Raw genomic sequence first — 21,430 nt, 5'->3', positions numbered from 1 at the left:
GAAGAAAAAGTGGCTTTTTTAGGCTCAGGGTTTTGGCGCGTTATTGAGGGTTGATGTGTGGTATGTTGATCAAGCAGCAAGAGAGATGTATGGGTTAATAGATTTATTGACACCTTTTCGGTCAAATCTTTGCGTGTTTTTTTGATGATTGGGGCCTCTGAAAGTTTGTTTGAAGTGGTTAACACACCTCGTGGAACGGTTGAACCAGACCTGCGTTGGTGATTGATCTTCATTGTTGATAGCACAACCCTTGTTGTTTTCAAGTGCAAAGCAGGTAAAACGGAAGCAAGATCATTCAGATTGTGTTGCATTTGTGAGCTTTGATATGTTTATGAGTCTGTGTTCTATACCTGTCCTGAAATCTACCCATCCCCGGTACCTTCATTGTGTACATGTTATACATATTATTATAATTCATAACTTACCCACCCACCACCACTGCTGTAGACATTGCTTTTTTTCCCATCCGCCATTATCCAACCCGTTATAATGTCGACTGTTTTTGCTGTTGACCCTTGACCCCTTATATACTCACTTCTGTTTTTGAAATGTAAAAGAACACACAGTTTTTCACATATCAAACCCGATCCTCTCCCTATCATCATCCACCACCCTCCCATACCTTTTTTTTTTTCTCACATGTCAGCATCAAATCATCATCACACATGATCCAGGGCAGGGAAAACTCACTCCAACAACAACCTAAAAAACCAAACCTCCATGTCCTCCTCCCTCAAAACCTTGCCCGCCCACTCCCTCCCCTGCATCGCCACCCTCTCCCCCTCTCGTTTTCCCTCCCCCTCCTCCCCGAAATACCTCACCAGCTCCAGCCACTCCTCCCCCTTGAGGCTCATGGGCACATAGTGCGCCCACGGCCTCAACCACTCATAATGCCACTCCTTGAAGATGGCAAACTTGAAAACCAAGCTCTTGCTCTTCAAAAACGCGTGAAATCTCCCTGAAAAGGCATTCCCATCCATGTCAAGCACATGCTTGTACTTGAGCGCGTCTTCCTGCTTGGCATACTCTTTAATCTCAAAGAATTCTTTCTGCGCGGCACAATCGCCCGGGTCGCACTGCCCAATGTGGCTGAAATAAACATCCAACAAAGACTTGTAGTCCCCCCGGGGAACAGAAGCAACCGTCCAGTTAGGCGAGGTAGAACTGCCCACATTGGTAAGAACATTAGCCTTGTCCACCGCATTGAACTTCTTCACCACCCTCTGCCTGTGCTGCCTCCTCCAGCCTCCATTGCGCGAGAAACCCCCCGTCGTCGAGCCACGCCAGTACAACCGGTTCATCTTCTCTTCCCAGTCCGGATCCTTCTTCGGGTCGTACGGGACTTTCCCCGAGTAATACCACGGAGAAGGAAAGATCAGATCCTGATAACTCGAAATCTTACTCGGCGAAAAAACTGGAACAAGATCATGAACGACAGAATACGCGTTCGGCCTGTCAAAAAACCCAAACGTCGACTGGAGCGAAGGCGTAAGACATATATCCGCCATCGCAGTCCAGTTCGTCACAAACCCCAGCTCCCCCATCGAGTACCTCCCCCGATCATCAAACTGCTCCCCCTCCTCCAATATCCTCGCCGGGCTCCCAGGCGGGCACGAGATCCTCGAGTGCGTCCAAGTAGGCTGATGAGCAAAAGTGTTAAACCTTGTCAGCTTCCCCTCATCAAACCGTCCCTCGTAGTCCAACCCTTCCACTTTTCCCACATCAGTCCACCCATTCCTCGGCTCCTTTTCCCGCTTTAGTTTCGCCATGTTAACCCCCAACCCCACCTTCACCAGCCTCTCCAGATCCTCAAACGGCACCACAACCCTACTCTCATCATTGACATTAAACGCCAAGTCCATATCCGGCAACCAACCCACAAACTTCTCCAGCATCCCCAACACACCCCTCTGATGCCACTCCGCCGTCCTAGCCTTGAAAACACTAGTGACATTCCCCTTCCTGATCTGCACCCCCATAAGCGAATCATCAAACCCGATCACCTCCCTCGCCCTCCTCCTCGTCGTCGCCGGCTTCAGCCCCCAGAACGGCGTGACTAACTCCATGACGGTATCAAACTCATCAACCAGCACCACCCCCCTCTCCGTTGCAAAATCCCACCACTTGTCAAAGTTTGGGGGGGGCGGTATCCCGTACCGGCGTTTATACTCCCCCACCGCTTCTCCCAAAGTTTTGCTCTGCCTCCCTTTCACAGCTTCAAACTCCTTCTCTGCTTGGTTGGTCAGGTACCATATCGGATGCGACCCCTCTGGGGCAGGGGCGGGTTTGGTGTCTTTTGTGTTGGAGTCGTCGGTCCAGGTGATGGGGATTGCTATCCTGGGTGGTTCAGGCGGCTTGTCCTCCGGTTCCTTTTGCGGTGAACGGGGCCGGGGTAAACCCCCTGGGCTTCTTGACAGAGAGTAAACACAAAACATCAAGAACAGAAACGCCCCCAGGACGCCAATCTGCCTGTTGCGCATCGTGACCGCGGCCGGGGTGCGTCGCCCGGCGGTTTAGATCTCCGAGGGCCGTTTCCTTGCCGAGTAGCGGTTGTTGTCGGAGTAGAGCGTGTTCATCGAGGTATCAAAATGTCGGTCTCATACAAGATGTCCGAGTCGCATATGTTCTGTACAATAGATAGGTCGTTCTCGTCAGTGAGCGCGCTGTACTTCGTCTCTGGTCGTCGTCGTCGTCGTCGTCGTCGTCGTCGTCGCGGGCGGTGGTAATCCCGCTTCGGTTCGCATCGGTGGCAAGACAGGTTTGATAGATTCAAAAGGGGAAAAAAGGAGAGACCTGGACAAAGTTGATGCGAAGCGTTGGCACTGGACCCATCCCCCCAAAATTAACAACCACTGACGCATGTCGCGTTGGTTTAAAGGTGGGGCCAAAGCCGTGAAGTCGCCTTGCCAAGCTTCCATCGAGCTTCCCCAAGGGGCTAGGCCACGCCTGTAGCCTGAACCCCTATCGTGGTCTGCCTCGGGTCTATCAACGACATGGATAGAATTGTACGAATGACTTCCTCAACATAGAACCGGCCCTACGGGATTGGATGTCCAGTCTTACAAACATATCACAAGACATTGCCATCACACGTTGCAGATACACCAGTGTCACGCTCAAAATGCTCGGGTCCCAAATGGAGACACGATTTCAGGTATTGCTCATATCTGAATCCTCCATGTGCAACCAGTGCCGTCTGAAAGATCTAACCATTTTCCAGATCAGAACTCCCAATGAAACAGGGGTATCAGTCACAACGCCCAAAATATGCCATCGCTCTTGGTAGCTAGATTTTCATTGCCTTTGTGGTTGCTTGTCTAGTAGAAGAAGCCAATGATCTTGCCAGAGACGTGGCGGCGACGGGCCTCCTCCTGGTCCATGATACCGGCCGAGGTGGTGAGGATGACGTAGCCGAACTGACGGGCGGGAAGGAGCTTGACAACCCACTTCTCGAGCTCAGAGAGGCGGACGTTGTAACGGGGGGAGATGACACCGCACTTGTTGAGGCTGGGAAGGGTTAGTTGTGCTCTTCAAGTCAGGTCAGACAGACAAAAACATACCGGCCGTTAAGCTGGACAACGATCTTGCCGGAGCGGTGGTCATCGATCTCCTCGAACTCGCCAATGTAGCCTAGGAAAGAATGTCAGAAAAAAATGTCGCGACGATTTAAACATTGGGTCATCATTGGCAACTCCGATAACGTGTAAGATCCCCGCGTGGTGTATAATTTATCGGCAACTTAAAGGGCTAAGTCGTGGAGCAGATTGAGACAGTCGCCTAGTTATCATGCCGAAGTTTGTGCAAGGGAAATCGTCGCGAGGATCTTGTCGTTTCGGAGGCCCAATGATTTCCCATCTGACAACCACATACCGTGCTTCTGCATGACCCGGAGGAACTTGACGATGACCTTGGAGGAAGGGCGGATCAAGACCTGGCGCTTGCCGGCCTTCTCGGCGTTGTTGATGCTGTTGAGGGCATCGTGGAGGACGGAAGTGCGGACCATTTTGGCGGTGTTGAGGAGACGGAGATTCTCAAATCGGAGATGTGGAAATGAGGTATCTGCCAGAGGTTCGAGGTTTGTGTTAGCCTTTCGGTCGAGGCTCGACTGCGTGGAAGAGTGCCCTCGTTGATGATTCTTCAAGAGGGTTCTGCCCGCCAGCTGCTGACGAGGAGGAGCGTATCATGTCGTCGACCCGCGTTTTACCAACACGGGCCTCCATGATTGCCCTCCTCAGCCTGTGCGAAAGGCGTCGTCCTGCTGTTGAGTCATGTCCCGAGAGCGGGATGAATATACATACCTCGTTGGTGATTGACGGATGGTGGTCGCGGAGAAGGTCGGTGGGCGGGCGTCGACTTTTCAACAAGGCCTGGCAGAGCAACAACCCCAGAGAAATTTGTCGTCGCCTAGCTTGTGGGTCGCGGTGGTGGTGGCCCGTGCTCCTCGAAACTTTGCCCTAATGCCTCCTGCAGCAACATTTCGCCAATCCCCTTCTGGCAGAGCGCCCCGCTTTCGCGAAGCACACACCAAAATTTTGATGGATCCAACCAATTGGGTGGGGCGCTCGGGGCTCGCACATTATTCTCGAATTTCTGTCCACCGGCCTGTTCTAGCTCCCCTCCCTCCTGATACCTACACACGAATAAAAGGATCATTACCAATTTACTCTTCGAGGATCGCACCGGCACTTTACTTGGAAAGTAAATCATCAAGATGGTGAGTACCGTCCACCCACCAACGACGACAACGACTTGAAGTCGACGATCACCTACACCACCAAACACAATGCCACCGCTCTTTTCTCGCCGCCGTCGAGGATGACACCCCGCTAACAAAGTCGTGTGTCTAGTCGGACGTAGAAGAGACTCAGCAGGTTGCCGACGTCGAGGTCGAGGTTTCGGCCGAGGCCACCAAGGGCCAGATGTCTGTCCTTGACGCTCTCAAGGGTGTTCTCAAGCTCTCCCTCATGCACGACGGTCTCGCCCGCGGTCTCCGTGAGGCTTCCAAGGCCCTCGACCGCCGCCAGGCCCACATGTGCGTCCTCAACGAGTCCTGCGAGGAGGAGGCCTACAAGAAGCTCGTCATTGCCCTCTGCTCCGAGCACAAGATCCCTCTGATCAAGGTTCCCGATGGAAAGCAATTGGGCGAGTGGGCTGGTCTCTGTAAGTACCCTTTACAATCTTTTAGTGTCGCCACCAATACTGACTCTCTTCCACAGGCGTCCTCGACCGTGAGGGTAACGCCCGCAAGGTTGTCAACTGCTCTTGCGTCGTCGTTAAGGACTGGGGTGAGGAGTCGCAGGAGCGCTCCATCCTCCTCGACTACTTCCAGTCTGAGGCTTAAATTTCTTGACACCACCGCCGCTTAGGGGAGTGGGGGGAGGTAGCTTTTAATCGTTCTTCACTGTAACGATTGAACTGGAAGAGAGAAAGGGGGGTTTTCACACCTGGGACGGGTTTTTTCAGCGTATCAAAACGAATTCGGCATTAGACTCGGAACACCTCTTTCACAGCCACGACCGTGGATGGGGACAAGGGCAACAAATCTCTGGGCGCATTGATGGTCACAAACGGATGGACACGACAAATTGGGGAAATTCGGGCAAGCTACCTCCTTTTTCTTCTCCCCTCAGAATGAGGACGAGACAAAAATCAAGACAGTCAAAAAATTCAAAAGCCTTTGATCTGGGACGGTCAACCAACTTTTGTTTATTCCACTCCTGACTATGTGATTGGTTGATATTAAAACTACTTGCGTCCCTCGACCATGATGACATGATATCCCTCGGACGTCTTGGCCATCCCCCAGCTTGGCTTGTTGGTCGTGCTGGTGGGTAGTTCGTAAGCCACCTTTTCAAACTCGGGCAGCAATGACCCCTTTGTTTTCCAGCCTAGTGATCCTCCTGTATAGCTTGATTAGTTATCATACTGGCTGGGCACCTCAAAAGTGAGAACATACCGGACCTGGCCTTATCCTGCGACATCTCCATCGCGACAGTGTTGAAGCTCTCACCGTTCTGGAGCCGCTCGATGGCTTTTTCTGCCTCGCCCATTTTGTTGCACTGGTTATTCTGTCAGCTTCTTGAGTTATGATATGTCTAATTTCTGGTGGTCCAACAGGCAGTAATGTTTGGTAGGTAGGTGTGTTGGTAGATAGCACCACCACCAGTAAAGACCGAAATAGGAAAAAAATGAAACTTACAAGAATATGTCTAACGTTGATGCTCTGGGCGCCCTTTTGCTGCTTCCCTCCACTGTCATCACCGCCACCTCCCTTTCCCTTCCCACCTTTCCCACCCTTCCCGGCGTCTTTGCTGCCTCCTCCTCCGCCGGATTTGTTGTCTTTTTTGCCCATGTTGAAACCTTTCTTTACTTGTTCTACTAGTGACTATGTCGAGGAAAGAGAAAACCAGGCAAGATGGGGAGTAAGAGGTCCAGAGTGACAAATAGAGGGGTTATCCAAAGTGAGGGAGTGAACAAAATATGCCCCGCTATTTTTCGAGCGTCTTCAAAGCTTCATTCACTTGAGAAAGGTGTGACTGAGAGGGAAAAGGGTTAGGGTTGTACACTTCTCATTCATCTCTTCTTAAAAGGGGAAAGGGGTAACCCAAAAACCAGTCTTTTCTCCAACACGAGCATACCATTCGAGAGTCAATCAATAACCAACGTTCCGAAAAAAAAACACCAATATAACCGTTAAACCATCTTTTGTAACCTCAAATACCCAAAAACACCCGCTATCTATCATATATCATTACACATTCCCCCCCCCATCACAAAAGGTTACTTCCCCCATCCCCAATCGGACTAACCACCTCAACCTCCTCCTCCCCCCTCCCAACCCCCAACAACCCCTCCCTCTCCCCATCGCCCCCCTCCCTCGCCACCCCGCCACCCATCGGTTCCCCCCTCCCCGCCGTCCTCCTCGTCTCCTCCGCCCCATTAAGCACATACCAAACATCCTTCTTAGTCAACAACCCCTGCAACACCCCCCTATCCACAAACATCACATACCTCAACCCCAACTTCTGAAAGTACGACACCGCCAAATGCAACCTACTCCCCCTAGGCAGCGTAAGCGGCGTCTGATCCATCCACTGCCTCAAATCCAACGTAGTCCTTGGATCAGCCAACGGCTGATGCGCAAAAAACGCCTCCGTCTCTGGGGGTAACAACCTCGGTGGCTGCGTCGACGCATGCAAAATATACGCCAGCTCCGCCCTGGAAATATACCCCAGCAAAATCGCATCCCTCGGGTCCGACACAACCGGAAAGCCACGATACGGATGCTGCTCCATCACCGCCGTCAAGCTAGCAATCGTATGCCCCGTAGCAGTCAGAACAACCAAATCCTCAATCCGAGTCATGATTTGGCTTGCCGGGATGTCAGGAATCGGTATCTCCTCGCTGTTGTCGAGGTAGGGGTACTCGTTGAAGTGAATCCAGGATTCATAAATCCCCCTCCGGGAAAACGCGTCGCCTACCCATTTTGAGATCATCACCGCGACCATGATGGGGAGGACATATGTCAGGGCGCCGGTGAGCTCAAACATGATGACTACTATTGACACAGTCATCCGAGTGACACCGCCCAGGGCGGCGGCGGCACCGATGATGGCATAGGTGCCGGGGGTTATGCACGGCACGTCCGGTTCGCAGGAGCGAAAGGCGATAAAGTTGGGGTGGTTGTGTTGCCAGATTTCCATGATGATGCCTATCGCGCGGCCGACGAGGGCGCCAATGGCCATGGAGGGGAGGATGATACCGGCGGGGATTTGAAGACCAAAAGTGATGGCCGCCAGGAAGAAGCCCAGGACCGCGGCGAAGATGAGGAGGATGATTGTGCCTGCTGAGGCGGCGCCTGTTTTGCAGAGGCCGAATTGGTCGTCTGTGAGCTTTGAGCACTCGGAGAAGAGGTTGGAGACAAGATCGGAGCACTGGGCTCGCATGTAGTTGTTGGGGTAGTTGAGAAGGGCCGTCAAAATCGCCACGGCAACTACTTGGATGACCGGGCCAGGAAGCCAGGTTGCCGACTTTCTCCATCTTGCAACCCACATGTTTGCTTTGATGAACAGCCCTCCATACACCCCCCCGAGAAGACCGAGGAGGACGAACGGGACAAGCTCAAAGCCGTGCCACACCGAGCTGTAGGTCACCTGGTACATGACCAGCTTCCCCGATCGAAACGGGTCAAAAGCTTCCAACACCATGGCAGCTGTCATGGCACACACAAAGCTCTGCCACATGGTCTTGTCGGGGAAATAGTACGACAGTTGCTCAAGACTGAAGAGCACACCCCCGATGGGTGACCCAAAAGCAACTGATATCCCCGAAGCCGCAGCAGCGGACAAGACCTCTCGTTTTCGAGCTATGTCCCAAGTTAGCTTTTCCCCAACCGAACAACAACCCGGACCAACATACATACCCTCATTGTTATTAATACTCGGAAACAACTTGATAAACAAGTTCGCACAGCAACAAGCAACATGCACCAGCGGCCCCTCCTTCCCCAACCACATCCCCGAAGCCACCGCTAACACCAACCCCAAGCTCTTCGTAATCAACGTCCACAACCCCAAAAACCTCCTGATAATAAACCCACCCAGCACCGTCTTGATCTCAGGAATACCAGAATGCTTAGCATAAACAGCATACTCCTTCACCAACAAACTCGCCGACAGCGCAAACATCACCGCCAACACCAAGTAAACCGCATACTCCACAAACCAAACACCCCCCCTTGACGTCACCCCCAGCGCATTCCCCCACGTCTTCCACCCCTGACATTTACTAATCTCATCATACCCATAACAACAAGCAGTTTTACTCAGGTAAAACGCCCCCCCATCCGTCGTCGAACAAAACCCATACTTGATATCCCCCAGCCAATCCGTCGTGACGTCTATCCCCGCCGTCAAAGTCCCCACCGCCAAGCCAGATAATATGAGAATAACCCATACTTGTGAGGCATCCAACACCCGTTGTAAGAACCCCAATAAAGGAAACCCAAGAGAGGTCGTCCGTGAGAGTAGTGATCTTTGTCGCTGGCGCTCTTTGGTGTACTCGAAGATCCAATCGATGGCTGTCAGGTCTTCGTATCCTACTCTCCTTCCTGGCCCTTCGGCGAGCCAATCTGTGGGTAATGAGTCTGATTTGGAGCCTCCATTTCCGGGGATGTAGTCTAGTCTTGTTGCGCCGGTGGGGGGTTGTATTGGTGGTGGTGGTGGGGGGGATGTCGGCGCTGTTTCTTGGGGGGTTTGCTCGGCCGGTGAGGGCGTTGAATAACCTGGCTGGTTGAGAGAAGATGCCCGTTTGTTTCTGCTTGCGCTTGAAGGAGAGTTGTTGTTGTTGTTGTTGTTGGTGGTGGTGGTGGTGGTGGTGGTGGTGGGAGAGGGGGTCGTTGTCGAGGATGGCGGCTGTGTCGGTGTCGTCGAGGAGGTCTAGTTCGTCGGCGTCAGAGGTGGCATAGTGGTGGTCGTTGTTGAAGGGGGGGAAGGGTTCGGAACTCGAGGATCCGTTGTTAATCGGGGACATGGTGGGCTGCATATGCCATTCTTGATTGCGGCGGACGAGGGCTGGTTTTGCGATTGGGAGGTTCTGGGGGGTGGATCGCGTTGGCTGATGGGACTTGGTCTTTGGATGCGCGTCCCCTGACTTATGTAAGTTGCTGCGCTGGGTATGCGCGGCGGGGCACCGCTGTTCGTCGTCGATGTCAACTGGGATGGCTGGTGAAGAAGATGGTGGACAGGAACGACAGCTATCAGTATCTTATCGATTGCGCACGTTGTTGCGGCCAAAGTCTGTGCACTCTTGGCAACCTTAAATCGGTACGTACCTCTGCTCTCCTCCACTCTAGATCACACCCTGGACCTGGGCATTGCTTGTCGAGTTGACTTAATCCAGAAGAATTTGGATCATAATGTCTTTCTCGACTGGTTTTATAATTTTCAACAGTCGCAGACAAGATGAGTGAAACGATGCCATCAACAGCTGAGGAACAGCATGATCCAGCTGCCTCGCTACAAAAAATCCAGACCCTACTCAGCGCAAAGGACGACACATCTCGATTCGTTGGGCTGGCACTGCTTAAGTCTGTCCTCGATAATACACCAGAACTAAGGGCAAACGAAGATGGAATTGCCAGCTTGTGGAACAGTATTCCCGTAAAGTTCCTGGATCGTCTGATTCGGACCGGTTCGAAACAGCAAGCAAAAGGCACCAATGATATGTTGGATCTTGCTGTTTCTGTCCTCCACACCTTCACTGTGCTATTACCGGAGAAGTCAAAACAGGAGAGCAAGTTGGTAAACAGGATACCTCAGTTGGTGGCTTGTCTTTTGTACTGGTGAGGAGCTCTCTTTTCTTGATATCCCATTCCTTTGCTAACAGTGCCTAGTTCTGATGAAACTACTAAATTGGTCCTTGAGACTCTTGTGAGCCTAGTTAACCAGCCTGAGGGTGCTGAGGTCTTTGACTCTATAGACGACTTGTCGACTTTGACTGAGATTGCACCTTCTCAGCCTCTCGTCCTGGACACTTTGTATTACGCATGGCTAGGTGCCATGGCTACAACAGCAGACAAGAAGGCTCTGCGCGCCAAGATTGACCAGGCCATCGGATCACTGGTCATTTCTTTCAAAGGCACTGATGGCGTCACTTTGTTGAAGTTTTTGGGAAATTTTCTTCCAAGACTCGACCCAGAGCTGCTCCCACCCAACCCCAAATGGCTTACACCACTGGCCAAGTTCGTGAGAGACCTTGTCATCAGTCGTCCTACTGCCGACGGCCGCGCAGCTTTTGCCAACCTCTCCGCCGCTCTCCTCGAGTCTTACCCAGTACAATCGCCTCAACTTCTCTTTGCCGACGATGTTGACAGCAAATCAACAGCTACAAGCGAAAGTCCATTTGCGTTTTTACTAGTCAACCTACTTCTCATCGACATTCGCTCGACGATACCGACTCTTTTAGGGCAGCTAAACAGCTCATCCTACAGCATAACAGCTCAGCGGCTCACCTCTGCCTATAATGTTGTCTCCAACTTTATGGGCTATCTCCTCCGAACACTGGAGGCGTTAGACAGCGGTGAAAGCAGCAACAATCAGTGGATCATGAAGCCTGACTTGCTGCTCAAGCTTCGCACATCCATCTCCGAAACCATGTCACTCACGGCCGAATACCTTCGTGACCGCTGGGACGCCTCGATAGCTGGTGCCATGGGCTTGCATCCCGAAGCACGAACCGGGGCTGCCAACGAAAGCGGCATTTCACATTTTGTTCTGACGTGGGACTCCAAGAGTGTACACTCCAGCCAAGACCCATTGATACTTGCAGCCATCAGAACACTGGCAATTTGGCTGAGAGAAGACGATGGCGAACAGCTAAGAAAAGAAGCAGCCGGGTTAAGCGACATGTTTGTCGAGCTCTATCAAACCAGCAGCAGCCCTGAGAAAGGTCTAGACTTTAGAAGACCAGTCCTCGTGGCATTCGAGGGAATCTTGGAAGAAAGAAAAGGCAGAGAAGCCTTTTTGGAAAATGGAGGGTGGCAAGCACTGGTCAACGATCTCGGCAACATCCTTCAAGCCAGTTCAACGACAAGTGATGAAAACGAGGCCGCACGAGGGGTGGAGATTGTGAGGAACTTGCTTCAGATTGCCGAGGCGGAACAACCGGGCACTCGGGAGGACTGGATGGACTTGGTCACTAAGACGGCAGCGTGGGTGGTTCCGGATGAGAAGCAGCCGCCGATGGTGGAGGAGTTCCAGGTGGCCGTGCTGCAGCTTGCCACGGCGCTGTTGGTGAATGCCCATCCGGGTCTTCGCAGGAGGTACACTCATTCTACCACTGCGATTGTTGGCATTGCGAACCAGCTGCGGGACAAGGTGAAGAGGGATGAGGGGCTGGTGGAGGCCCTCTCGGATGTACTCGAGACTTTGACCGCGTTGCGTCAGTGAGTACAGATACCTATCAGTCCGGCGAGCCCGGCTTGATCCGTCTCGATCAAAGGCGCCACATAGCACTCTCACCTTGTTTCACTCAGACTTGAATATGCCTCCACGGCACCTTCCTTCACAAGCCTCACGATTACGGCCAAACCATGTGGGAATACGGGAATATGGGCCCTGGTCTTTGTTCCTTCCCTTTTCCCACCCAGCACACTGGTATTGGGCTCGGGGCCGAGACGGGATAAACAAGTCGGTCATACCTCACTCTTTTACTTTCACTCAGGTAGTCGAGATGGACCTCCTCCCACCAGCCGCTGGACCATCCTTGGTTGATGTCATGTGGTTTTTTTTCGCTCGATGTCCCGACATGGGAACAAACAGCTTCGATAATCAATATACCTCCTTCTTCCTCTCGTTATCTTTTCCTCCCTCAATCCTCGAGATGGACCACAGTATCATGTATCTTACATAGACCTTTCCTTCAGCAGCAGCAGCAGCAGCATGTCCTCCATCTTCCGCTTCTCACGCCACCGCGGCGGCGGCACCCCAGAACCCAACGGCCCCAAGGCTGTCCTCCAAAGAATCCACGAAGTCTTCCACCCCCACCACCGACATTCCTCCATCTCCTTCTCCCAAGCCGAGGATACATGGGCCGACTCGCAGCGGAGGCGCCTCAATATCACCAGCACGAGCGACACCACGGTCAACAACAGCAGGCCGGGACTGGCTATCCGAACAGGAAGCTTCTGGCGGAACGACCCTCTCAGGAGCGCAGCAGCCGCCGACGATGATGATGACGGCAAGCTTGCTCCCCCATCTCACGACAGGCACCCTGTAGCACAAGAAGACGGGAGTTTCTCCCTTCAGCAGTCAAGACACACTTCCAAGTCTGACAAACAGAGTGGTCAAAGTAGTGGTGTTGACACCCGCTCCAGTATGTTTCCCTCTTTTCCCCTCCTACCTACCACAATGTATACTTACCCCCGCTACCAGGCTCAACAACAGACCCCTTCTCCCCCTCCGAACTCCTGACCCTCTCGGACACAATCCGCTCCTCCCTCCCCGACTCCCTCCTCTTCCCCGACCCCTCCGAACCCATCCAGCAGCTCATCTCCTTTCTCGAATGGGCCCTCACGGCAGAAACCACACCCCCCCACCACCCCTCGCACGACCACCGAATCGAGTTCAACACCATACAGCATGCCCACTTGGACAAACTTTTGTCGGAAATTTTGCTCACTGGCAAATCCCTACTCCCCCCGACCACCACTCCCAACTGGCCGCTGTCTCAATGCATCGACCTGGCCGACTCGCTCCAGCGGGCCTGGAGGCGGAGGTTCAAAGAGAGGTACTTTCGGATTGACGAATCCCGAACCAGACAGCTCCTCACAAAGGGTGGGTTGCAGGGTGTTTGCTGGTCTGATGACAACCCCTGTCCTTCTGGGGATAACAGCCCGTCCCCGGTGATGCCGCGGCAGGAGCAGGAGAAGTGGCGGCCGAGATTGGAGGTTGACAAGTATGATGATGACAAGAAGCAAAAAACCACGGGAGGGGAGGGGCAGCTGGAGGGGGATGACTCGTTCCAGGCGGGGGATTGGTGGTTGAGCATGGCCTGCGCGAGGAGGGACGGGATGGTGGGGACGGAGGAGGAGAGGGTCAGCCAGGGGAGGTATAACGTTTACACGCTGCCGCTGTTGAGTGGACGAGAAGAAGATATTGGGGGGCATGGGAATAAAAGCAAGTATGTGAGGACGGGGGGGTTGAAGGAGATGCATGTCAAGCTGATTACGCTGGTGGGGAAGGAGGTGAGGGTTTTGAGGGGGTATTTGCTCCAGAGCGGGATCGCGCCGGGGGTGGGTGTGCGGTTTGATGGGATCTGGAAGCTGGCGAGTTATAGACATAAACTGGACTTGGGGACGGGGGAGTATAAGCTCGAGCTGGGGTTGGAGAGGGTGGCGAATGGGCAGAGGGCGATGAGGGAGGTGTTGAAGGTGCCGAGGCCGAGCCAGATGGATGAGTGGGACTTATTTGAGAAGTTGGAGGCTGACAAGGTGAGGCAGGTGCAGGGGGAGGCGGCGAGCTATGCTTGGAGGATGCAGAGGGAGGAGGCGAGGGTGGAGAGGGAGATATGGAAGAGGGCGCATAGGTTCAGGGAGAGCATTTGTTCTTTGGGGTCTGGGGGGTCGTTTGTGGAGGGTCTGGGGGGGATGATGAGGAAGAGGAGTGAGGTTGTTTTGAAGACCGTTTTGCCTGCGCCGCCGGGGAAGGTGAAGGGAGGGGGGGATGAGGCTAGGAAGAGGGTGAGGATGAATAGTAGGGCTAGTACGGTTGTTTATGATGTTAGTACTGGGGAAGCGTGGGAGGAGGGGGAGGAGGAGGGGGTGAAGAGGTCGTCGACGAGGATTAGCTGGGAGGATGTGTTGAAGGATGCTTTGGAGATTGCGAAGGGGAGTGTAGGGGAGTGGGGGCCGGGTGGGGGGGGCTCTGTAGATGCAGGAGAGATGTAGACTGTAGAGACTGTGATATTATGTTTTGAGATTGAACGTACTACTTGAGATTGGTGGTTGTGAAAAGTGGTATTACGTCACCGTGCCAAGCATTTGACTATTTAACAGCATGTGAGTGGGACCGGACCCTGGAATGTATTTCCACTTTTGGGCAGTCCGCCAGTTTTTTGGACATCACCCTCTGTTTGTCTTAATTCTTGTTCGGCTTTTTCACTTTTGGTTTCTCGAGATATCCGCAACGAGTTAACTTTCGGGTCAGCAAGCATACAATCTTCAACATGCCAGACTACAAAGACTTGCTCAAAAACGGCTGGCACCCCGAGAAATCCGGGACCTCGATCAAGGGCTCAGTGGTACGTCGATCTCCTTTATGTAGGATAAGCTTTTCTTCTGGGCGGATGACAGCTAATCTTTCTTGATTTCTAGAAATCTCTAGTCGGTCGCGGCGACGATGTATGTCTCCATCATATCCCCCTTTTTCGACACTCCCTATTAACCTGAGCTTGCTGGTCAGAAAAACAAATACGAGCACCACACCCCCCGCCCGCTCTCGTCTCTCCAAGACCCTGCCAGCTTTGCCCCTCCCCCGAAAAGAACAAACACCGGCTCGATATCGTTGCAGGAACAGCAACAGGCAGCTGGAGAGGAGGAGGAACGGGAACGACCGAAGCCACCGAAGCCATGGTCGTTGAATACTACTGGTTTGTCGACCGCTAACCTCCCGCCCCCACCGGCAAGAAGGGATGTGCCGTCGCGGCCGTCTTCCACTTCTAGCACCGGGGGGTTGGGAGGACCGCCGCCGCCACCAGCTCGTTCCTCCCCGGGAGTAGGACAAAACCCGCGAGCACCACCACCAGCATTACCACCCCGTCTCCCGCCCCGGTCACCAGCAGGGGGAACGAACGCGCTGGATAACCTGACAAAGTCGATTTCTGCCGCGAGCATCAACAAAGACCCGACGGTCCCTAAACCGAATCAAGGAGCAATGGGGAGGTTAGCCGCCGCGGGTGTGAATGTCCCCGGTCTTGGCATCGGTACCGCTTCCCACCCACCACCTCCCCCACAACCGCCACGGACATCCTCCCCATCATCATCATCACCCTACACCGGTCTAGCAAAAGCTGGCCTCAACCACTACCGATCCTCCGCTCCCGAGCAAAAAGCCTCCCTCCGAAACGCTGCCGCAAACTCCCTTACCCAACAACCTCAAGACAGCACCACGCAATCATCCTCCCCCCACACCTCTTTGGCAAAAGCAGGCCCCAACCGCTACAACAACTCCGCCCCGGAGCAAAAAGCTGCCCTCCAATCCGCTGCCAAGACGGGTTACCACAGATATCAGTCCGCCACACCGGAGCAAAAGGCTGCCGTCCAAAACGCGGCGTCGTCGGCTGTGAGGGGTGGTCTCGAGCGTTATAATAGTGCTGCCACAGCGCCGGAACAAAAGGCTGGTGTTTCGGGAGCAGCAACCTCGATGTTCTCGGCCGCGATAGCAGCCAAGAAGAAGCCCCCTCCACCTCCTCCCCCGGCCAAGAAGCCGCAGTTTTTGGTGGGGAGGAATAATACGGGGGAGGAGGGTGATGCGCCACCACCTATTCCGTTGGAGACAAGACCTTTCTGATGGGAGCATTTAATAAGTGCATGGATATTGGAGGATAACCGCATCATAATCACAAGCATTAGCATTGTACAAGAACTTAATTTTTAGTAGAAGACACCCCGACAATTCCAGATTTTCATCACAGCACTCAAGTCTATCTAAGATGCGAACACCTAAATGTTGCCTGTTGCCTGTTGCCTTTTTGTGTGAAGAAGATCTGTGTTTTTGCCATGTGAGCCCACAAACCGGCCTCACACCTTCTCCCCCCCTTTTTTTTTATTTTTATATACTAAATGTTTTAGTCAAAACATTTAGCACTTTTGGCCCTTGAGGCCAGCCTTCCAGAAGAGGAAGTAAGGGGAGACACCGTCCTCCATGTAGTTGGAGAGGATGACCCTGTTGTTTTGACATCAGCTCTGCACTTTCGGGGGAGAGGTTAGGTTAGAAAAGGGGAGAGTAAACATACATTCCATCGGGGTTCATGGAGGCACCGGTGTAAAAGTCGAGGTCCTTGAAGTTGGCCTGGATCCACTTGGCGAAGGCCATGGCCTTGGGCTCGAAGATGGCGATCTGCTGCTCGACCTTCTTCTTCTCGGCCTCCTGCTCCTCGGCGGAAAGGGCCTTCCACTGCCAGTCGTTCTCCTCGCGGTTCTTTTGGGCCCAGGGGATGTACTGCTTGGTGGACTTGAGGTAGCCTGCGGGGGCAGTTAGTTTTGAGGGGAGAAAGGGATGGGGGGAAGGGGAAACGCACCCTTGAGGTAAGCCATGTAGGACTTCTTGTCGAAAGAGGTAGACTCGAGGAGGCCGGAGGAGACGACGTTGATGACCTCCTTGGCGGTGTCCTCGGCACCCTCGTCGTCACCACCCTCGGCGGAGGCGTTGGCACCGGTGTCTGCGGGGAGAGGGTCAGTGTTTGTTGGTGAACGATATTGCGAGGTAATGGTGGTACATACCGACGTTGGCGGCAGCCTCGGTCACGCGCTCGCCTCTGACAAAGTAAAGGATGGACTCGGCCTCCTTCTTGGCCTTGACGTCGGCGGGCTGGCGCTCCCACTCATCGTCGACACCGAGGACGTCGCCGACGGTCTTGGCGGGCTTCTTGGCGAGGGCATCGATCTCGTCGGCGTTGCAGGGGATGAGGGTGTAACCGTCGGAGATAATCTCGTCGTTGGGGGCGAAGGCGAGGGGCTCGTCGGCGCCGGAGGTCTTGATCACATCCTGTTTGGGGGTTGTCGGTGTTAGCTATCTATCTGGTGATGTTTGATGTTCCAGGTAGATAAAGTGGTGTGGTCTGGCACTATGCGCCCACAGCTGCAGAGGCACAACGGGGTTGAATTTTTGCGCCGGGGAAAATTGTGCGATGGTGTGAGATGAGATGGTTGGGGGGCAACGTACAGAGTAGACAATCATCTTGGCGGTGTTTGCGAGGGTGACGAGATTATGAGGCTGGTCTGGTCTGCGGTGGGTTGTCAAAGGAATGGAAGGCACAGGAAGGGGGGAAAAAATTGATGGATGGCGGCGGGCGGGGTGGTGGGTGGTAGTTAACAAGGCAGGCCAGCGCGGGGGATGGATTCAAAAGAATTGAATGGGGAGGGGTAAAAAAAGATCGAGCGGGGCACCCTTTTTTTTTTTTTAAGTGGTTCAGGGAATCGAGATGGACCCACATTGGGCCACCCTTTTTCAACAACAGACTTTGGATTCACTTTGATGAAATACTTTGATACTTGCACAGGCGGCAACTTACCTGGGTTATTTGGTTGTGGTGTGATGATGATAAGTGGGGGATATTGAAGAATAAGTTTTCAGAGGTGTAAGTCGAAGGCTGTGTGAGTTGTGAGGGCAAGCCATGCACCGCCGTTGAGTTGAGGTGGACGCCATTCACGTGGTTTTGTGGTGCAGTACGAAACTCAAGTGAGAGGTGAGTGGCAACATGCAACAATGTCACAAATGTCTATAGGTTGAAGTTCAGCCTCGTTGGGCGATTTGACTGCCGAAGCCTTCAGGAACCATATCTGTTTTGTCTGCAAATCTACTTCTTTGTCTTCTTCTGTCAACAACGTCAAAATCTCAATCTCAAGATAATACTCAAAAACTGTCTGGCCGTTTCACGTCACAAAGGAAAACCCTGGGACAACCCCGTTGTCAAAGTTCTGGAACTGATCTTCGGAACCACCGCCAAGAAGTGCGGTGGCGGACAGTTCTGCCTCTGACCTCCCACTAACCAATGACAGCGCATCATGCAGATAGGGGTCGCGAACGCGTTGCTAACATAAGCCAGCCATGGATATCGATGATCGATCAAGCAGAAAACTCCCTCCGACAAACGGGCGCATGGGATTCCCGTCGTCACCATCGGATCAGATAACACCAAGTGGAAAGACCATCGTCCCATCGGTCACCCGACGGCGTCTAGATACGGAAATTGGAGCACACCTTGTCACCTTCTGTAGGGGCTTAGGTGTGTTGAAGTGTTCTGTAGCGCATTTCCAGGGGGCCAAGGCCTTCTTACTCCAAGGTACCAATCGGGAACCGCGGATGGATTCCACCCCGGGGATCACTTACAAACCGCCCGTTTTTTTCCTCAAAAACACCGAACCACTTTCTTTCTCTCCCGCCCAGTCAGCAGTTTCGCCTCTCTCTCTCTCTCTCCCCCTACCTCCTCAAAAAAACAACAAATGAACTTAAACAGTGGCGGTCAACGTCGTTGTTTATGGTTTTGTTTGTTGCCCTTTTGTTAAACTCTGTTGTTTGGTTTTTCCCTCCCCTCAACTAACTAACCAACTACACTAACTATAACCCTCCATTGATGCGGTCAACCTAACGTTTTCACCACCGCGCGCGCTACCTACCTACCTTACCCTCCTCTGTTTGAGCACGTCGCTTGCTCTTCAAATCTTTTCCAACGTAACGGGCAGCACCCACCACCGCCCATCATCATCATCATCATCAATCAATCAATCGATCGATCAATCAATTCACCATGGCCTCCTCCTCAAACACAACCACCGCCTCCTACCCTCCCCTCCCACCCCTACCATCCTACGAGCTAAAACCCCTCCCGGACCTCTTACCCTTCATCTCAGACTTTTGGCTCTCCATCATCCTCCCCCACGTCGCCTACTGGGTAGTCTCGGGCATCTTCCACCTCATCGACACGTACGACCTCTTCCCCCAGTACCGCCTGCACACGCCCGAGGAGATCTCGCAGCGCAACCTCGCCTCTCGGTGGGAGGTCGCGCGGGATGTTGTCTTGGAGCAGATCCTCCAGGTGGCGACGGGCGCGTTCTTGAACCTGACCGAGGCGAAGCAGATGACGGGGTCGGAGGGGTACGACGTGGCGGTGTGGGCGAGGCGGATCAGGATCGCGCAGAGGGCGCTGCCGAACATGCTCGGACTGGTGGGGTTGAACGCGAGGGGGCTGAGCGAGAAGGTTGCTTTGGGGGGGTACCCTCTGCTGGCGGGGGCGCTGGCGGGGGGGGATTACCCTTTTCTGACGACGGAGCTGGTTGTGGAAGGGGGGAAGAAGGCGGTGATGGAGACGGTGCCGGCGTTTGCGGTCTGGGAGGTTGTGCTGGCCAAGTTGATGTATTGGGTTGTTGTACCGGGTTTTCAGATGTGGATTGCGGTTGCAGTGATGGATACATGGCAGTATTTTTGGCATAGGGCTATGCATGTGAATAAGTGGATGTATAGTATGTTTCCACCTCCCCTATTTTGTTACTTGAGAGTAAGGGAAAGCTAACGTGACTGGTGCCGTGTAGCAAACTGGCACGCCCGCCACCACCGCCTTTACGTTCCCTACGCTTACGGCGCGCTTTACAACCACCCGGTCGAAGGCTTCGTCATGGACACGCTTGGAGCTGGCATTGGGTACAAGCTCTCGTTCATGACCAACAGGATGGGCATGTTGTTCTTTGTGACGAGCATGATGAAGACCGTCGACGACCACTGCGGGTATAAGCTCCCCTGGGACCCGCTGCAGCACATCACGAGCAACAATGCCGCCTACCACGACATTCACCACCAGAGCTGGGGCATCAAGTCCAACTTTTCCCAGCCCTTCTTCACCATCTGGGATAGGTGGCTGGGGACCAAGTGGGAGGGGGATGTGCAGCTCAAGTATGAAAGGACGAGGGCGAACGCGGCGGCCAAGGATGAGAAGAAGAGGTTGGCGATGGGGAAGGAAAGGAATGGGAGTGTGACGATGAATGGGAAGGTGAAGGCCAAGTGAAGATACTGGTCTGATAAATATGATATATGGGACTGTTAATGAAGGGATAACGCTACCTATGTGCTTTTTCTTAATGGAGGAGGAGGGGTGGTGGGTTTGGAAAGGATAATTTGGAGGGGGATAGGAAGGGAGGTGGGAAAACCAAGTGGGCTTGGTGGTTGTGGTTTTTTTTGTTGCTTTCAAACAAACCTGTAATAAGATTCTTCTTGTGGGGTGGTGGTGGTGGTGGTGGTGGTGGTGTTTAGTAATGGAGACTCCTCTGGCTTCTTTCTTGGCTCCTTTCTTGCTGGGCAAAAGGGGGTTGAGGGAGAGGGGTTTGGGGGAATTTGTAGTTACTGAAGTTGTATTTTTTGGGGTGGTTTTTGATACTTGTTTTGTTTCGTCTGGGTGTCAGTGATGTGTTGTTGTGGGTTTTGTGAGTATCATAGCAGGGAAGCTATAAAAAAATATATGTTTTGGGGGAGGTGGGGGCGTCGGTTGATGGGACGCTTTGTTTTTGTTGTGATAAAGGAATTGGATGGTTGGTACCTGCGTGTTAGGTAGGTACGGTTGGCTGTTGTGATCGATGCGAGGACAGCAGCAGGGAGATGGGTTCGTTCGCGTGTACGTACGTGCAGATATGATGAATGGGTTGGGTTGCCTGGGTGGTTGCAAGCAGTCGGGGAGAGGGAGCGAGACGTGAGGGGGGGTCATGAATATAATGTGTAATATGACTATTTGAATCAGGCCTCCCTTTATCATCATCACCATACTACTACTCCTGATTCGCCATGTCTTATTGGGATTATATAGAGTGAGATTTTCTGGGGTACATGGGCGTCTCGGTATCGCCAGCGGCACGACACACATTTCGCCATGGGGAACTTGTTGTTTTGTTTGCGTCTTGTTTTGTTTGGGCATATGACTCGGGCAGGGGCTGTAAGCAGAGCGCAGAGGAAAGAAATCGGGAGGCCGGGGGGTTGGTCTTGAAAACGGGCCTGGGTGATGGTTGTGCCACTTCCCTCGAAGATGGCGGGTCTTATAAGACCCGTTTTCTTTCAAATCTTATATGAAGGTATTGTGGGGCAACATCAACGGGAACGGGGACGGCGCGGTGGCGTGCCGGGTGGCTGCATGTGGGTTATTATCTCTTGGGGGGTGGTTTGTTCGTCCG

General features: G+C 53.2%; 10 protein-coding genes across 10 annotated transcripts; 5 read left to right on the top strand and 5 right to left on the bottom strand.

Moving 5' to 3' along the window:
- Nucleotides 1–314: 314 nt before the first annotated feature.
- Nucleotides 315–2,480, bottom strand: QC761_710180 (uncharacterized protein; the record flags this gene model as incomplete). The annotated part of the gene is made up of 2 exons (XM_062882566.1): nt 315–622; nt 691–2,480. The coding sequence occupies 2 exons, from the start codon at nt 2,478–2,480 to the stop codon at nt 571–573; spliced, it is 1,842 nt and encodes a 613-aa protein (XP_062728621.1). The 3' UTR covers nt 315–570.
- An 837-nt stretch (nt 2,481–3,317) lies between these two features.
- RPS22 (40S ribosomal protein S22) lies at nt 3,318–4,451 on the bottom strand (the record flags this gene model as incomplete). Its single annotated transcript, XM_062882565.1, has 3 exons — nt 3,871–4,451; nt 3,561–3,630; nt 3,318–3,507 (listed from the first exon to the last, which is right to left on the bottom strand). Exons 1-3 carry the CDS (start codon nt 4,001–4,003, stop codon nt 3,318–3,320), a joined length of 393 nt encoding a protein of 130 aa, XP_062728620.1. The 5' UTR covers nt 4,004–4,451.
- Nucleotides 3,879–5,689, top strand: RPS12 (40S ribosomal protein S12). Its single transcript, XM_062882564.1, has 3 exons — nt 3,879–4,714; nt 4,848–5,160; nt 5,217–5,689. The coding sequence occupies exons 1-3, from the start codon at nt 4,712–4,714 to the stop codon at nt 5,339–5,341; spliced, it is 441 nt and encodes a 146-aa protein (XP_062728619.1). The 5' UTR covers nt 3,879–4,711; the 3' UTR covers nt 5,342–5,689.
- Nucleotides 5,597–6,467, bottom strand: QC761_710155 (uncharacterized protein). The gene is made up of 3 exons (XM_062882563.1): nt 6,200–6,467; nt 5,957–6,059; nt 5,597–5,900 (listed from the first exon to the last, which is right to left on the bottom strand). Exons 1-3 carry the CDS (start codon nt 6,350–6,352, stop codon nt 5,746–5,748), a joined length of 411 nt encoding a protein of 136 aa, XP_062728618.1. The 5' UTR covers nt 6,353–6,467; the 3' UTR covers nt 5,597–5,745.
- Nucleotides 6,468–6,770: 303 nt separating this feature from the next.
- On the bottom strand, nt 6,771–9,734 carry GEF2 (chloride channel; the record flags this gene model as incomplete). Its single annotated transcript, XM_062882562.1, has 2 exons — nt 8,423–9,734; nt 6,771–8,365 (listed from the first exon to the last, which is right to left on the bottom strand). The coding sequence occupies exons 1-2, from the start codon at nt 8,685–8,687 to the stop codon at nt 6,771–6,773; spliced, it is 1,860 nt and encodes a 619-aa protein (XP_062728617.1). The 5' UTR covers nt 8,688–9,734.
- Nucleotides 7,669–11,948, top strand: QC761_710140 (uncharacterized protein; the record flags this gene model as incomplete). The annotated part of the gene is made up of 3 exons (XM_062882561.1): nt 7,669–9,824; nt 9,904–10,342; nt 10,394–11,948. The coding sequence occupies exons 2-3, from the start codon at nt 9,963–9,965 to the stop codon at nt 11,946–11,948; spliced, it is 1,935 nt and encodes a 644-aa protein (XP_062728616.1). The 5' UTR covers nt 7,669–9,824; nt 9,904–9,962.
- A 492-nt stretch (nt 11,949–12,440) lies between these two features.
- Nucleotides 12,441–14,446, top strand: QC761_710130 (uncharacterized protein; the record flags this gene model as incomplete). Its single annotated transcript, XM_062882560.1, has 3 exons — nt 12,441–12,873; nt 12,933–13,447; nt 13,604–14,446. The coding sequence occupies 3 exons, from the start codon at nt 12,441–12,443 to the stop codon at nt 14,444–14,446; spliced, it is 1,791 nt and encodes a 596-aa protein (XP_062728615.1).
- Nucleotides 14,447–14,595: 149 nt separating this feature from the next.
- On the top strand, nt 14,596–16,139 carry QC761_710120 (uncharacterized protein). Its single transcript, XM_062882559.1, has 3 exons — nt 14,596–14,799; nt 14,873–14,899; nt 14,961–16,139. Exons 1-3 carry the CDS (start codon nt 14,725–14,727, stop codon nt 16,065–16,067), a joined length of 1,209 nt encoding a protein of 402 aa, XP_062728614.1. The 5' UTR covers nt 14,596–14,724; the 3' UTR covers nt 16,068–16,139.
- A 14-nt stretch (nt 16,140–16,153) lies between these two features.
- QC761_710110 (uncharacterized protein) lies at nt 16,154–17,983 on the bottom strand. Its single transcript, XM_062882558.1, is given in 6 exon segments — nt 16,154–16,230; nt 16,238–16,442; nt 16,513–16,741; nt 16,798–16,938; nt 17,000–17,264; nt 17,442–17,983. Coding segments are annotated over 5 exon segments (735 nt in total). The 5' UTR covers nt 17,457–17,983; the 3' UTR covers nt 16,154–16,230; nt 16,238–16,357.
- A 374-nt stretch (nt 17,984–18,357) lies between these two features.
- SUR2 (Sphingolipid C4-hydroxylase sur2) lies at nt 18,358–20,961 on the top strand. Its single transcript, XM_062882557.1, has 2 exons — nt 18,358–19,738; nt 19,808–20,961. Exons 1-2 carry the CDS (start codon nt 19,027–19,029, stop codon nt 20,275–20,277), a joined length of 1,182 nt encoding a protein of 393 aa, XP_062728612.1. The 5' UTR covers nt 18,358–19,026; the 3' UTR covers nt 20,278–20,961.
- Nucleotides 20,962–21,430: the final 469 nt, after the last annotated feature.

The sequence above is a fragment of the Podospora bellae-mahoneyi genome, chromosome 7, assembly GCF_035222275.1.
Source record: "Podospora bellae-mahoneyi strain CBS 112042 chromosome 7, whole genome shotgun sequence".
In the NCBI taxonomy this organism is placed as follows: Eukaryota; Fungi; Ascomycota; class Sordariomycetes; order Sordariales; family Podosporaceae; genus Podospora; species Podospora bellae-mahoneyi.
Note: the sequence above shows the minus strand (reverse complement) of the source record. Positions and strands in the feature narration are given on the sequence as shown.

Excerpts from the sequence above, each read along its gene's own strand:
- RPS12 (XM_062882564.1), top strand. Across the intron at positions 5,161-5,216 it reads GGGCGAGTGGGCTGGTCTCT|GCGTCCTCGACCGTGAGGGT; the intron begins GTAAGTACCCTT and ends TCTCTTCCACAG.
- QC761_710155 (XM_062882563.1), bottom strand. The coding sequence starts at position 6,352 with ATGGGCAAAAAAGACAACAAATCCGGCGGAGGAGGAGGCAGCAAAGAC. Across the intron at positions 6,060-6,199 it reads TCAACGTTAGACATATTCTT|TGCAACAAAATGGGCGAGGC; the intron begins GTAAGTTTCATT and ends CAGAATAACCAG. Across the intron at positions 5,901-5,956 it reads GCAGGATAAGGCCAGGTCCG|GAGGATCACTAGGCTGGAAA; the intron begins GTATGTTCTCAC and ends CAAGCTATACAG.
- QC761_710120 (XM_062882559.1), top strand. The coding sequence starts at position 14,725 with ATGCCAGACTACAAAGACTTGCTCAAAAACGGCTGGCACCCCGAGAAA. Across the intron at positions 14,800-14,872 it reads CCTCGATCAAGGGCTCAGTG|AAATCTCTAGTCGGTCGCGG; the intron begins GTACGTCGATCT and ends CTTGATTTCTAG. Across the intron at positions 14,900-14,960 it reads TAGTCGGTCGCGGCGACGAT|AAAAACAAATACGAGCACCA; the intron begins GTATGTCTCCAT and ends CTTGCTGGTCAG.
- SUR2 (XM_062882557.1), top strand. The coding sequence starts at position 19,027 with ATGGCCTCCTCCTCAAACACAACCACCGCCTCCTACCCTCCCCTCCCA. Across the intron at positions 19,739-19,807 it reads TGTGAATAAGTGGATGTATA|CAAACTGGCACGCCCGCCAC; the intron begins GTATGTTTCCAC and ends GGTGCCGTGTAG.